Source organism: Staurois parvus, unplaced genomic scaffold (assembly GCF_062004578.1).
Source record: "Staurois parvus isolate SC_StPar_1 unplaced genomic scaffold, SC_StPar_1.0 ptg003213l, whole genome shotgun sequence".
Classification (NCBI taxonomy): Eukaryota; Metazoa; Chordata; class Amphibia; order Anura; family Ranidae; genus Staurois; species Staurois parvus.
Window position 1 is genome coordinate 1 of NW_028321009.1, and position 17,003 is coordinate 17,003.

At 52.7% G+C, this 17,003-nt stretch overlaps 1 protein-coding gene across 1 annotated transcript in view; it reads right to left on the minus strand.

The window, feature by feature from the left end:
- Nucleotides 1–6: 6 nt before the first annotated feature.
- LOC149428475 (arf-GAP with dual PH domain-containing protein 1-like) overlaps nucleotides 7–17,003 on the minus strand; it is a 28,485-nt gene continuing 11,488 nt past the window's right edge. Inside the window, exons 3-8 of the mRNA XM_089667361.1 lie at nucleotides 8,387–8,514; nucleotides 8,184–8,275; nucleotides 7,909–7,988; nucleotides 7,714–7,826; nucleotides 7,166–7,312; nucleotides 7–3,998 (exon numbers count right to left, since the gene is read on the minus strand). Of these exons, the coding sequence (XP_089523487.1) occupies nucleotides 3,891–3,998; nucleotides 7,166–7,312; nucleotides 7,714–7,826; nucleotides 7,909–7,988; nucleotides 8,184–8,275; nucleotides 8,387–8,514 (668 nt within the window). The 3' untranslated portion in view covers nucleotides 7–3,890. The remainder of the gene's footprint in view (nucleotides 3,999–7,165; nucleotides 7,313–7,713; nucleotides 7,827–7,908; nucleotides 7,989–8,183; nucleotides 8,276–8,386; nucleotides 8,515–17,003) is intronic.

A 17,003-nucleotide genomic window follows, 5' to 3' on the forward strand; every position in this document is an offset into this window, starting at 1 on the left:
GTGTTCGGACAGTTCTGGTGTCGTCTAGTCTTGTATGGTCAGCGGTGGTGTCAGTGGTCGGTGTTCGGACAGATTAAGTCATCTAGTCCTGTATGGTCAGCGGTGGTGTCAGTGGTCGGTGTTCGGACAGATTAAGTCATCTAGTCCTGTATGGTCAGCGGTGGTGTCAGTGGTCGGTGTTCGGACAGATTAAGTCATCTAGTCCTGTATGGTCAGCGGTGCTGTCAGTGGTCGGTGTTCGGACAGATTGGTGTCGTCTAGTCCTGTATGGTCAGCTGAGGTGTCTGTGGTTGGTGTTCGGACAGATTGGTGTCATCTAGTCCTGTATGGTCTCTGTGCTGTCAGTGGTCGGTGTTCGGACAGATTGGTGTCGTCTAGTCTTGTATGGTCTCTGTGCTGTCAGTGGTCGGTGTTCGGACAGATTGGTGTCGTCTAGTCCTGTATGATCTCTGTGGTGTCAGTGGTCGGTGTTCGGACAGATTAGTGTCTAGTCCTGTATGGTCTCTGTGGTGTCAGTGGTCGGTGTTCGGACAGATTGGTGTCGTCTAGTCTTGTATGGTCTCTGTGCTGTCAGTGGTCGGTGTTCAGACAGATTGGTGTCGTCTAGTCCTGTATGGTCAGCTGAGGTGTCTGTGGTCGGTGTTCGGACAGATTGGCGTCGTCTAGTCCTGTATGGTCAGCTGAGGTGTCTGTGGTCGGTGTTCGGACAGATTGGTGTCATCTAGTCCTGTATGGTCTCTGTGCTGTCAGTGGTCGGTGTTCGGACAGATTAGTGTCTAGTCCTGTATGGTCAGTGGTGGTGTCGGTGTTCAGACAGTTCTGGTGTCATCTAGTCCTGTATGGTCAGCTGAGGTGTCTGTTGTCGGTGTTCGGACAGATTGGTGTCATCTAGTCCTGTATGGTCAGCTGAGGTGTCTGTTGTCGGTGTTCGGACAGATTGGTGTCATCTAGTCCTGTATGGTCAGCTGAGGTGTCTGTGGTCGGTGTTCAGGCAGATTGGTGTCGTCTAGTCCTGTATGGTCAGTGGTGGTGTCGGTGTTCGGACAGATTGGTGTCATCTAGTCCAGTATGGTCAGCTGAGGTGTCTGTTGTCGGTGTTCAGGCAGATTGGTGTCGTCTAGTCCTGTATGGTCAGTGGTGGTGTCGGTGTTCGGACAGATTGGTGTCATCTAGTCCTGTATGGTCAGCTGAGGTGTCTGTGGTCGGTGTTCAGGCAGATTGGTGTCGTCTAGTCCTGTATGGTCAGTGGTGGTGTCGGTGTTCGGACGTGGAAGCGGTATCCTAACGGAAGTACCCAAGTACAGTCTGGGGACAGTTTCGTTACAGCCTTCCTCTGAAGAAGATTGTGAATGGACAATGATGGTCGCAGCTGAAGGCTGACAGTACTTTGGGAGGAAAGATTGGACTGAAGACAACCTTCGCTGTGAACATTTGGTAGTATGCTTGAAATGGCCTGGAGTTCCGAGACCCCTCAGGTAGAGACCACAGTAGTAAGAAGAAACATAGGCAAGAGTAGATGAGGCATTGGGATAGAAAGGAGGAGAAGGTAAGGCCTTCAGTGCCATGGGCAGGTCCCAGTAAGAAATGATGGCCTTGACTGGAAGTCTAACGTTCTTTGTTGCCCTGAGGAATTCCTCCACTATGGGGTGATCCTCAGCGAGAACCTCCTGCAAGAGAGCCGACACTGCTTCATTTGATGTCTTGTAACATAGACCTTTGTCCAAGATGGATTGGAGAAAATCGAGGATATTTTTGATGGAATGACGCTCCCAGCTCAATCTATGTTCCTTTTGCACCTCAACAAACATGTATGATACATTGACTTTGTGGAATTCTTAGTGTAGCACCCTCCCAGTGAGGTGCTTGGATGTGTGTAGTTGGGTTAGGCATAGCGGTGTTCCACTGCTTGCCAAAGAGGCTGTCAGGTAGATTCAATGCTGTGGTTGATGGGACTTTGCTCACTCCTAACGGGAAGTGTGCTATCTCCAGGCAGCCGGGACTTCATAAGTGTACAACTAAGAGATCAGCTAGATGTCCTCAGTGTGAAGAGTTCTGATTTTGGAGTATCCGACTACATTCTCCATCCCTATCTCCAGGCAGCCGGGACTTCATAAGTGTACAACTAAGAGATCAGCTAGATGTCCTCAGTGTGAAGAGTTCTGATTTTGGAGTATCCGACTACAATTCTCCATCCCTATCTCCAGTTCTACAATAAACTCCAAAACTTCCCCTAGACTGGTGATTGGAGACAACGGGCAGAAGTGTGCTTGTGGATTCGGCTGAAGAAATACACTGTGCGTGGCTGGCAGGCGGAAAAAGGGGAGCCCATGGAAAACATAAGTGGCTCCTTTGGGGGTAGATTAGTATAACCTGGGAGTGGAGGGATGCCATCAGTTGAAGGCTGGTTCCCCCCCTTATACATGTGTGGACCACCACAGTGCTGTAGCCAGCACGGGGCACAAGAAAGCAAACTGGAAGTACCTCCGCTTCTATACTGCACCCAGGAACACGCCAGCCGAGTGTAGATGGAGCACAAGGAGGCTGCCTGCAGGGTCAGAGGAAAGAACTAAAACAAGGACAGGGGCACCATAGAAGAAGAAATAAAGAGGCCTCCAAAAGCAACAAAAATACTGTCGTCCTGCCGTCCATGGTCTAGGCCTAATCTTCACCAGCACTGGGGTATTCCTATCAGATGTATACAGACCAAGGAATCTGCCACCAGGCAGGGCAGGGAAATGTAAACAAGCCAAGGAATCGTTGGGTACAATGTACACTGTTATGAGGGTTGTCCTGACAGGTCAAGGGGTGGGGTTGACCCACAAGTATGCTGACATGAGGTGAGCCAGGAAGTTTGGTTTGAGCAGTTCTGGTTCATCATTGCACTGTAAAGGTCAGGCAGTGTCACACAGGGAGGATGGGGTACTTCCTGATCTCTTGGATCAGCTTGCATCGTCTCATATTCCACCTGACAATCCTGGATATCAGGCAGTGCCAGCCAATCGTAGCCGTCAGGCAGTGCCAGCCAATCGTAGCCGTCAGGCAGTGCCAGCCAATCGTAGCCGTCAGGCAGTGCCAGCCAATCGTAGCCGTCAGGCAGTGCCAGCCGGTCTGAGATATCATCCTTCTGCTGGAGGTGACACCATGTGACCCGATGCAGCCGCCCTGTGGCTCAGGTGGTCAGTTTCTGTTGCAGAGATTCAGCATGGTTCCTGATGACAGCCACCATTTCCCAGCACCTTCTGTTTTTGGCAACGGGTGAAGGTGGGGACCTGGGGGGAGGGGGTCTGGTGTAATTTCCCTGCAGTGGCAGTGGCCCCCAGGCAGCCACAATGGGACTTTTCATGGTGTGCAGAAATTCAGGAAATAAGTGGAGGAATGTGGTTGGGCCGGTTCATCAGATACTGCAGGTGAAGTCTCCACTCCTCCAGGCACCAGCTGAGTGCTCATCATATGCCTGGGATCAGCCAACCAATCCGTTCAAGTCGTTGTCAGAACCAAAGCTGCGTTCAGCCCACAGTATTCACAACGATCGTCATCTTCTGTATACGACTCTATGATACTCTCTGGAGGAATTCATTCCCTAGATTCGGATTATTAGCATTTCATTCACCATCACACATACAATGACAGCTGACATCTGATTGGATGTCCATGGTAACACAGGCAACAGGAAAGATGGATGGCTTCTACCAGCCAGTAATGCCATCATACATGTAACAATCTGCATCCGAGGGGACTGGGAACATTTTGTAAATAGTGGGTGGAGTCTGATGAAGTAGGTGGAAAGTGGGTGGAGTCTGTCAAAGTATGTGTGGGGTAGTGGGAGGAGTCTGATGATGTAGCTGGAAAGTGGGTATGTGAATGATGGGAGAGTTGGACCATTCTGGAGCTCACACACAGGTCAGAAGTCTCACCAACGCCTCTGGGATGTCTGGAAAGTTCTTCTTCAAGTACTTGTAGCGGGCATAACGCAGCACATTGTACCAGGCGACGATTTCCTGTATCAGAGAAAAAATCCACAACAGTGACCTTAGAAATGTCTGGATTCTGCCCTACTCATCTCAGAAAATGCCTATCCATGCCTATGCAGGCCCAGGTCCCTCAGGATACAGGATGAGGAGTGCCATGTAATAGGCCCAGGGAGTCCCTCAGGATACAGGATGAGGAGTGCCATGTAATAGGCCCAGGTCCCTCAGGATACAGGATGAGGAGTGCCATGTAATAGGCCCAGGGAGTCCCTCAGGATACAGGATGAGGAGTGCCATGTAATAGGCCCAGGGAGTCCCTCAGGGTAGAGGATGAGGAGTGCCATGTAATAGGCCCAGGGAGTCCCTCAGGATACAGGATGAGGAGTGCCATGTAATAGGCCCAGGGAGTCCCTCAGGATACAGGATGAGGAGTGCCATATAATAGGCCCAGGGAGTCCCTCAGGATACAGGATGAGGAGTGCCATGTAATAGGCCCAGGGAGTCCCTCAGGGTAGAGGATGAGGAGTGCCATGTAATAGGCCCAGGGAGTCCCTCAGGATACAGGATGAGGAGTGCCATGTAATAGGCCCAGGGAGTCCCTCAGGATACAGGATGAGGAGTGCCATATAATAGGCCCAGGGAGTCCCTCAGGATACAGGATGAGGAGTGCCATGTAATAGGCCCAGGTCCCTCAGGATACAGGATGAGAAGTGCCATGTAATAGGCCCAGGGAGTCCCTCAGGATACAGGATGAGGAGTGCCATGTAATAGGCCCAGGTCCCTCAGGATACAGGATGAGAAGTGCCATGTAATAGGCCCAGGGAGTCCCTCAGGATACAGGATGAGGAGTGCCATGTAATAGGCCCAGGGAGTCCCTCAGGATACAGGATGAGAAGTGCCATGTAATACGCCCAGGTCCCTCAGGATACAGGATGAGGAGTGCCATGTAATAGGCCTTGGGAGTCCCTCAGGATACAGGATGAGAAGTGCCATGTAATAGGCCCAGGGAGTCCCTCAGGATACAGGATGAGAAGTGCCATGTAATAGGCCCAGGGAGTCCCTCAGGATACAGGATGAGAAGTGCCATGTAATAGGCCCAGGGAGTCCCTCAGGATACAGGATGAGAAGTGCCATGTAATAGGCCCAGGGAGTCCCTCAGGGTAGAGGATGAGAAGTGCCATGTAATAGGCCCTGGTCCCTCAGGGTTGAGGATGAGGAGTGCCATGTAATAGGCCCAGGGAGTCCCTCAGGATACAGGATGAGAAGTGCCATGTAATACGCCCAGGTCCCTCACGATACAGGATGAGGAGTGCCATGTAATAGGCCTTGGGAGTCCCTCAGGATACAGGATGAGAAGTGCCATGTAATAGGCCCAGGGAGTCCCTCAGGATACAGGATGAGAAGTGCCATGTAATAGGCCCAGGGAGTCCCTCAGGATACAGGATGAGAAGTGCCATGTAATAGGCCCAGGGAGTCCCTCAGGATACAGGATGAGAAGTGCCATGTAATAGGCCCAGGGAGTCCCTCAGGGTAGAGGATGAGAAGTGCCATGTAATAGGCCCTGGTCCCTCAGGGTTGAGGATGAGGAGTGCCATGTAATAGGCCCAGGTCCCTAAGGATGAGGAGTGCCATGTAATAGGCCCAGGGAGTCCCTCAGGGTAGAGGATGAAGACTGCCATGTAATAGGCCCAGGTCCCTCAGGATACAGGATGAGGAGTGCCATGTAATAGGCCCAGGGAGTCCCTAAGGATACAGGATGAGGAGTGCCATGTAATAGGCCCAGGGAGTCCCTCAGGATACAGGATGAGAAGTGCCATGTAATAGGCCCAGGGAGTCCCTCAGGATAGAGGATGAGGAGTGCCATGTAATAGGCCTAGGTCCCTCAGGGTAGAGGATGAGGAGGGTCATGTAATAGGCCCAGGGAGTCCCTCAGGATACAGGATGAGGAGTGCCATGTAATAGGCCCTGGTCCCTCAGGGTAGAGGATGAGGAGGGTCATGTAATAGGCCCAGGTCCCTAAGGATGAGGAGTGCCATGTAATAGGCCCAGGGAGTCCCTCAGGATACAGGATGAGGAGTGCCATGTAATAGGCCTAGGGAGTCCCTCAGGGTAGAGGATGAAGACTGCCATGTAATAGGCCCAGGTCCCTCAGGATACAGGATGAGGAGTGCCATGTAATAGGCCCAGGGAGTCCCTAAGGATACAGGATGAGGAGTGCCATGTAATAGGCCCAGGGAGTCCCTCAGGATAGAGGATGAGGAGTGCCATGTAATAGGCCTAGGTCCCTCAGGGTAGAGGATGAGGAGGGTCATGTAATAGGCCCAGGGAGTCCCTCAGGATACAGGATGAGGAGTGCCATGTAATAGGCCCTGGTCCCTCAGGGTAGAGGATGAGGAGGGTCATGTAATAGGCCCAGGTCCTTCAGGATAAGGAGTGCCATGTAATAGGCCCAGGGAGTCCCTCAGGGTACAGGATGAAGATTCCCATGTAATGAGTCCAGCAAGTCCCTCAGGATACAGGATGAGGAGTGCCATGTAGTAGGCAAAGGGAGTCCCTTAGGATACAGTATGAGGAGTGCCATGTGATGGGCCAGGATACAGAATGGGGAATATTGGGTCCAGGAGCTACCCAGGATACAGAATGGGGAATGTTGGGCCCAGGAGGTCCCTCAGGACACAGAATGGGGAATGTTGAACCCAGGAGGTCCCTCAGGACACAGAATGGGGAATGCTGGACCCAGGAGGTCCCTTGGGATACAGAATAAGTAATGTTGGGCCCAGGAGCTCCCCAGGACACAGAATGGGGAATGTTGGGCCCAGGAAGTCTCTCAGGATACAGAATAAGTAATGTTGGGTCCAAGAGCTCCCCAGGACACAGAATGAAGAATGTTGGGCCTAGGAGGTCCCTCAGGATACAGAATAGGTAATGTTGGGTCAAGGAGCTCCCCAGGACACAGAATGAAGAATGTTGGGCCTAGGAGGTCCCTCAGGATACAGAATAGGTAATGTTGGGTCAAGGAGCTCCCCAGGACACAGAATGAAGAATATTGGGCCCAGGAGGTCCCTCAGGATACAGTATGGGGGTTCTGGGTGAAGGAAGGCTGCATGACTACATAATCCCTAGAGCACAGCCAGACTTTCTGTATAAGAATCGTATATTGAAGAACACTGCAAGTTTTAATCCAGAAATCGTAGTACCTGGCCATCGTCATGGTAGACATAGATGCTGCGAGTGCGTGCGTCCTGAACACAGGTGACCTCCAGGCCGTGCTGGTGCTCGATGTTTCCCCCCTGGAACATGGCGTTCAAAGTTTGTATCGGGAACTTTCCTTTGGGACCCGATCTCTGCAGGAAGAGAAAATATTAACATACCCCACACTCACCCCCATACTCAGGCCCCTGGACTTTCATGGGATGTAAACACTAGAAGAGACACACAATGCTGCACATAAAACGTTTTTGGCTGACAAATGGAATTGTTTCAGATGTAGTCAGCGAGACTAGAGGGAACTGGAAGAATGGAGAGAGCAGCTGCCATATTGGAGGTCCTGTTGACTCCCAGTTGGGAACACTTATTTGGGACTGTAATGGGTCCTCGTTCCTGAACATGACAATCCCTACTCATAACACATACAGCCAACAAATGGCTAATATATTGTCCATACCAGGACCCAATTGTGGCCTGACAGATATGTGACAGTCCTTGGCATAATATGGTAGTCCCCAGTCTGAGAGGTGACACTCACTTTGTCCCCAGTGTAATATTTCAGGACTCCCTCGTTCTCAGAGTATACAAAGAGTCTCTTCTGGAACTGTCCATTGTCTCTTCCCTTCTTCCACAGGAAGCCTTCTTTATATTCTGGAGGAAGAAAATCGGAACAGGTCACCAATGTCCTCTCCTCCCCCCTGGGATCCCAGTCCTCTCTATAATATACAATTACCTACAGAGTAGACACAATCCTTCTCTCCTGTGAACTCCTTCCGCTCGTACTTCGCTCGGATCCACTGCTCCTTCAATACCCTGAAAGAACAAACGTAATCAGAAAATACAACACCCCCCCCCCCTTCCCGGCCCCCTGACCATGGAACACGTCACGTCTCTTTAACACCCCCTTGGAAGGAGTGGGGAAGGTCATGTGACCAGAGTCTGCAGTGCAACCACAAGAAATAAGCAGCCCTGTACTGTGAGTGTGGGACATCTCCATGGAGAACATACATGCAATCCTTCTCTGTTGGTCGGTAGTAGAATGGGGGCACACAGGCTTCATACTCATCCTTGGCTCTCAGATTTCCATGACTTCTCATGAACTGCAAGGCACAAACAGTACACTATGGTGAGCAGATGATCCTCCTCCTCCAATGTCCTCCACATGTGACCACATCCATGGAGAAGTGGGGCAGCCAGGCACACACACCTACCTCTATCAGGTCATGCTCCACGTAATCCAGCTGAGTTGATTTCACTCTGCCAATGGATGGTATCCGATGAACCCCAGAACACACCAGGCACACGAACACCCCAACATTGCAGGACACCCACACCGGGTCTGTAGAGAGAGGAAGACATATGATACCGATGAACCCCAGAACACACCAGGCACACGGACACCCCAACATTGCAGGACACCCACACCGGGTCTGTAGAGAGAGGAAGACATATGATACCGATGAACCCCAGAATACACCAGGCACACGGACACCCCAACATTGCAGGACACCCACACCGGGTCTGTACAGAGGAAGACACATGATACCGATGAACCCCAGAACACACCAGGCACACGGACACCCCAACATTGCAGGACACCCACACCGGGTCTGTACAGAGGAAGACACATGATACAGATGAACCCCAGAACACACCCGGCACACGAACACCCCAACATTGCAGGACACCCACACCGGGTCTGTAGAGAGAGGAAGACATATGATACCGATGAACCCCAGAACACACCAGGCACACGGACACCCCAACATTGCAGGACACCCACACCGGGTCTGTACAGAGGAAGACACATGATACCGATGAACCCCAGAACACACCAGGCACACGGACACCCCAACATTGCAGGACACCCACACCGGGTCTGTACAGAGGAAGACACATGATACCGATGAACCCCAGAACACACCAGGCACACGGACACCCCAACATTGCAGGACACCCACACCGGGTCTGTACAGAGGAAGACACATGATACCGATGAACCCCAGAACACACCAGGCACACGAACACCCCAACATTGCAGGACACCCACACCGGGTCTGTACAGAGAGGAAACCACATGATACCGATGAACCCCAGAACACACCCGGCACACGAACACCCCAACATTGCAGGACACCCACACCGGGTCTGTACAGAGGAAGACACATGATACCGATGAACCCCAGAACACACCAGGCACACGGACACCCCAACATTGCAGGACACCCACACCGGGTCTGTACAGAGGAAGACACATGATACCGATGAACCCCAGAACACACCAGGCACATGGACACCCCAACATTGCAGGACACCCACACCGGGTCTGTACAGAGGAAGACACGTGATACCGATGAACCCCAGAACACACCAGGCACATGGACACCCCAACATTGCAGGACACCCACACCGGGTCTGTACAGAAGAAGACACATGATACCGATGAACCCCAGAACACACCCGGCACACGAACACCCCAACATTGCAGGACACCCACACCGGGTCTGTACAGAGGAAGACACATGATACCGATGAACCCCAGAACACACCAGGCACACGGACACCCCAACATTGCAGGACACCCACACCGGGTCTGTACAGAGGAAGACACATGATACCGATGAACCCCAGAACACACCAGGCACACGAACACCCCAACATTGCAGGACACCCACACCGGGTCTGTACAGAGAGGAAACCACATGATACCGATGAACCCCAGAACACACCCGGCACACGAACACCCCAACATTGCAGGACACCCACACCGGGTCTGTACAGAGGAAGACACATGATACCGATGAACCCCAGAACACACCAGGCACACGGACACCCCAACATTGCAGGACACCCACACCGGGTCTGTACAGAGGAAGACACATGATACCGATGAACCCCAGAACACACCAGGCACATGGACACCCCAACATTGCAGGACACCCACACCGGGTCTGTACAGAGGAAGACACATGATACCGATGAACCCCAGAACACACCCGGCACACGAACACCCCAACATTGCAGGACACCCACACTGGGTCTGTACAGAGGAAGACACATGATACCGATGAACCCCAGAACACACCCGGCACACGAACACCCCAACATTGCAGGACACCCACACCGGGTCTGTACAGAGGAAGACACATGATACCGATGAACCCCAGAACACACCAGGCACACGGACACCCCAACATTGCAGGACACCCACACCGGGTCTGTACAGAGGAAGACACATGATACCGATGAACCCCAGAACACAACAGGCACACGGACACCCCAACATTGCAGGACACCCACACCGGGTCTGTACAGAGGAAGACACATGATACCGATGAACCCCAGAACACACCAGGCACACGGACACCCCAACATTGCAGGACACCCACACCGGGTCTGTAGAGAGAGGAAGACACATGATACCGATGAACCCCAGAACACACCAGGCACACGGACACCCCAACATTGCAGGACACCCACACCGGGTCTGTACAGAGGAAGACACATGATACCGATGAACCCCAGAACACACCAGGCACATGGACACCCCAACATTGCAGGACACCCACACCGGGTCTGTACAGAAGAAGACACATGATACCGATGAACCCCAGAACACACCCGGCACACGAACACCCCAACATTGCAGGACACCCACACCGGGTCTGTACAGAGGAAGACACATGATACCGATGAACCCCAGAACACACCAGGCACACGGACACCCCAACATTGCAGGACACCCACACCGGGTCTGTACAGAGAGGAAACCACATGATACCGATGAACCCCAGAACACACCCGGCACACGGACACCCCAACATTGCAGGACACCCACACCGGGTCTGTACAGAGGAAGACACATGATACCGATGAACCCCAGAACACACCAGGCACACGGACACCCCAACATTGCAGGACACCCACACCGGGTCTGTACAGAGGAAGACACATGATACCGATGAACCCCAGAACACACCAGGCACACGGACACCCCAACATTGCAGGACACCCACACCGGGTCTGTACAGAGGAAGACACATGATACCGATGAACCCCAGAACACACCAGGCACACGGACACCCCAACATTGCAGGACACCCACACCGGGTCTGTACAGAGGAAGACACATGATACCGATGAACCCCAGAACACACCCGGCACACGAACACCCCAACATTGCAGGACACCCACACCGGGTCTGTACAGAGGAAGACACATGATACCGATGAACCCCAGAACACACCAGGCACACGGACACCCCAACATTGCAGGACACCCACACCGGGTCTGTACAGAGGAAGACACATGATACCGATGAACCCCAGAACACAACAGGCACACGGACACCCCAACATTGCAGGACACCCACACCGGGTCTGTACAGAGGAAGACACATGATACCGATGAACCCCAGAACACACCAGGCACACGGACACCCCAACATTGCAGGACACCCACACCGGGTCTGTAGAGAGAGGAAGACACATGATACCGATGAACCCCAGAACACACCAGGCACACGGACACCCCAACATTGCAGGACACCCACACCGGGTCTGTACAGAGGAAGACACATGATACCGATGAACCCCAGAACACACCAGGCACATGGACACCCCAACATTGCAGGACACCCACACCGGGTCTGTACAGAAGAAGACACATGATACCGATGAACCCCAGAACACACCCGGCACACGAACACCCCAACATTGCAGGACACCCACACCGGGTCTGTACAGAGGAAGACACATGATACCGATGAACCCCAGAACACACCAGGCACACGGACACCCCAACATTGCAGGACACCCACACCGGGTCTGTACAGAGAGGAAACCACATGATACCGATGAACCCCAGAACACACCCGGCACACGAACACCCCAACATTGCAGGACACCCACACCGGGTCTGTACAGAGCGGAAACCACATGATACCGATGAACCCCAGAACACACCCGGCACACGGACACCCCAACATTGCAGGACACCCACACCGGGTCTGTACAGAGGAAGACACATGATACCGATGAACCCCAGAACACACCAGGCACACGGACACCCCAACATTGCAGGACACCCACACCGGGTCTGTACAGAGGAAGACACATGATACCGATGAACCCCAGAACACACCAGGCACACGGACACCCCAACATTGCAGGACACCCACACCGGGTCTGTACAGAGGAAGACACATGATACCGATGAACCCCAGAACACACCAGGCACACGGACACCCCAACATTGCAGGACACCCACACCGGGTCTGTACAGAGGAAGACACATGATACCGATGAACCCCAGAACACACCCGGCACACGAACACCCCAACATTGCAGGACACCCACACCGGGTCTGTACAGAGGAAGACACATGATACCGATGAACCCCAGAACACACCAGGCACACGGACACCCCAACATTGCAGGACACCCACACCGGGTCTGTACAGAGGAAGACACATGATACCGATGAACCCCAGAACACACCAGGCACACGGACACCCCAACATTGCAGGACACCCACACCGGGTCTGTAGAGAGAGGAAGACACATGATACCGATGAACCCCAGAACACACCAGGCACACGGACACCCCAACATTGCAGGACACCCACACCGGGTCTGTACAGAGGAAGACACATGATACCGATGAACCCCAGAACACACCAGGCACATGGACACCCCAACATTGCAGGACACCCACACCGGGTCTGTACAGAAGAAGACACATGATACCGATGAACCCCAGAACACACCCGGCACACGAACACCCCAACATTGCAGGACACCCACACCGGGTCTGTACAGAGGAAGACACATGATACCGATGAACCCCAGAACACACCAGGCACACGGACACCCCAACATTGCAGGACACCCACACCGGGTCTGTACAGAGAGGAAACCACATGATACCGATGAACCCCAGAACACACCCGGCACACGAACACCCCAACATTGCAGGACACCCACACCGGGTCTGTACAGAGGAAGACACATGATACCGATGAACCCCAGAACACACCAGGCACACGGACACCCCAACATTGCAGGACACCCACACCGGGTCTGTACAGAGGAAGACACATGATACACACATGCAGACAGGTACAGATACATGGATATCACACAGCACTTGTGAAGTCGGGATAATGGGGAGGCCAGGAGCACAGCATTCTCTGCATGATGGAGGGTCATGTGGACAGGTGATATCCCCATAGTGGGTGTAATCAGAAGGGTACAGAACAGCCAGGAGCAGAGTTATTTTCTACCTTATGGAGGGTCATGTCGTAAATATTTGGCAGTGGAGATGCAGCCAGGAGACAGGGTAGTACGGAGAGGCCCATGGACGGACAAGGGAGATGCAGCCAGGAGACGGGCAGTGCGGAGAAGCCCGAGGACGGACAAGGGAGATGCAGCCAGGAGACGGGCAGTGCGGAGAAGCCCGAGGACGGACGAGGGAGATGCAGCCAGGAGACAGGCAGTGCGGAGAAGCCCGAGGACGGACGAGGGAGATGCAGCCAGGAGACAGGCAGTGCGGAGAAGCCCGAGGACGGACGAGGGAGATGCAGCCAGGAGACAGGCAGTGCGGAGAAGCCCGAGGACGGACGAGGGAGATGCAGCCAGGAGACAGGCAGTGCGGAGAAGCCCGAGGACGGACGAGGGAGATGCAGCCAGGAGACAGGCAGTGCGGAGAAGCCCGAGGACGGACGAGGGAGATGCAGCCAGGAGACAGGCAGTGCGGAGAAGCCCGAGGACGGACGAGGGAGATGCAGCCAGGAGACAGGCAGTGCGGAGAAGCCCGAGGATGGACGAGGGAGATGCAGCCAGGAGACAGGCAGTGCGGAGAAGCCCGAGGACGGACGAGGGAGATGCAGCCAGGAGACGGGCAGTGCGGAGAAGCCCGAGGACGGACGAGGGAGATGCAGCCAGGAGACAGGCAGTGCGGAGAAGCCCGAGGACGGACAAGGGAGATGCAGCCAGGAGACAGGCAGTGCGGAGAAGCCCGAGGACGGATGGCATTGTGGAAGGTCAGGTGACCATTGTTCCCAGAAGCCCCCAGTGACGTCCCGGTCATGCACGGCTTGCACTCGGTAATGCCGGATCAGCAGCTTCACTTCTCTTTCACAACAATTCTATTTCAGGACGGGAAGAGGAAGTGCTACTGGTGACCACACAACTCCTAGATTGCCACATGGGTCAGTCCCTGGGGCCCAGCCAACCATGTGTGGCCCCCGGAAGAGGATTCACATCAGGGGCTTCCCACTGACATGGCTCTCAGGACAGACCCCATACTGATCCATCATGGTTATCCTCAGGCACCAGGGCAGGAGTTAGTTATTGTTTATACCTATACACCTATACTGGGATTATAGTATTGAGATGTATTAAAGGTTGTCATTTCCCATTTTTAATTAATATAAATTAATATAATATATTAGTATTAAAATTATTAGGACTCCGTAGTTTTAGGTCATTATATTTAGATTTCCCATATGATTAGTAAGGTCTCAAAATCATGTTCCCATTCAGTGACATGTGGCAGTAATGGTATAGGAGGACACCAAGAAAATGGCCACGGTTAGAATAAGGTTAGTCTTCTAGAAAATGGCGCGGGTACCGCCGAGTATGTACGAGGCGGGCCGCGATTGATGTGGGTGGAGAGGTCCGGTATAAAGGGAGGAACTGCGTCTGTCATGCGATACCCCGAGGAAGTCACCAGTTGTTAGTGACGTAACGCGTAGGTTTGCGAGTCCGCAGTTTCCGGTGCGCGGTGACGCACTTCCGGCGTGCGACGCCATCTTGCTATACCCAGGAAGTCCCAATTCACATGCAGTATACCCACACATCGGTGAGGAGGGAGGACTGCTGAGTAATGCGAGTTATGCTACTTCATATCTTTTAATAAAGGAGTCATTAATACTACACTTAGAGGGTGTTTTCTTTCTTGGCTCACTGGATTGGTGGCCATTGTTCTCCAGAGACACCTTGGCGGGAAATAGGAGGCTCATAAAGGAATCCAATGAGGGAGGGAAGTTGTTGGCCCATGTGATTTTAGGATCCAGGTTGATCCTGCAAGCCTGTTGGCCCTTAGGGGTCGCAGGGAGGAGGTGAGGAGGAAATCTAGCCACTGGAGAAGATTATGGCACAAATCACCAATTGATCATCACCGTATATTGCGTGAATTGATGTATCACTTGATGGACATTGTCTACATTGATTGGTAGAAGGATTATAGATTTTTCTGCACTTTTGATCTATATATTGGTTGTTACACTATTTGGTCACTATTTTGTTATTTTTAAGCACGATATTTATTTGAGACACTTGATTTATTTAAAGTGTGATCACTTGAGTTACATTTTTGATACATTATTATATATCATCATATAATCAATTTTAGTTGATGTTAGTTGTGGGGTTTTTATTAGATTTGTTATATGAATTAGTCACTTTTTTTGTATTTATATTTATTTATTTATTTTGAGCGCCACACTATTTGTTTATTGAATTGTTATCAGCAGCCTCTGAACCAAGCAGTACTGCCTCACCCACAGCAGTGATACAGGCGCTGAACCCACATTTCCAAGACCAGCAATGGCTGCAGGAGAGGACACACCTATACTGAAGATCAGGCTGCCTGCCTACCAGTAGGCAGGAGAGATGGGAACAATCAGAGGGCCCGGCTGGGGAGGACCCTGAATCCTGGACATCCATGGGGTTCAGAGGAGTCTGAATAAAGTGCAAAGATCCTTAGAAGAGGTGCGCCCGGCATCCCGAACCTTCCGATTCTGTGCTCAGGAGTAAGCCACGCCCCTCTATGGCAGAAAGTGATTAACCAATGAGCTGCCATAATCCCCCCCCCCCCAAAAAAAAAGAAAGAGAACAATGCCTGCAACATCCTGGCACTTGGAAGCTTGACACCATGCCAAGGAGACCACTACTCTGCAAACATCACAGAGATCAGCCAACATGCTGGAAAACTATCCCCAAATGGACTCCCCTCCCCCACAGAAATGTAATGATCAGACTGGATGGAGGATCTTCCTGTGTATGGAGCCTATGATCAGTAATTGATTCTCATTGTTTACACACTGCTGTAGGCTGATTGGCTACTCTGAGGGAAAAGCAGCCAATCCCTGACCGTCCAGTGGGAGAGAGGCATCTTATGTTGCTGGAAGTGACCATGTATTGAGGTGGTCCAGGGACTCGGAAATCCCCCTCTCTGCTTCCTGTCCAAAGACATCAAATCCCACTTCATATGAAGGCTTACAGGGGCCCACACCCGGGACCCTACGGTGGTATCATCCCCTGACCTGACCCTCCAACCCAACCCCCTACCCTCTAATCCTGTCCCCTACCCTGACCTAATCCCAACCCTCCAACCCGATCCCCTACCCTGACCTCACCCACCAACCCGATCCCCTACCCTGACCTCACCCTCCAACCCAATCCCCTACCCTGACCTCACCCTCCAACCCAATCCCCTACCCTGACCTCACCCTCCAACCCAATCCCATATCCTCTAATCCTGTCCCCTACCCTGACCTAATGCTAACCCTCCAACCCGATCCCCTACCCTGACCTCACCCTCCAACCCAATCCCCTACCCTGACCTCACCCTCCAACCCGATCCCCTACCCTCTAATCCTGTCCCCTACCCTGACCTAATCCTAACCCTCCAACACGACCCTCTACCCTGACCTCACCCTCCAACCCAATCCCCTACCCTGACCTCACCCTCCAACCCGATCCCCTACCCTGACCTCACCCTCCAACCCGATCCCCTACCCTGACCTCACCCTCCAACCCGATC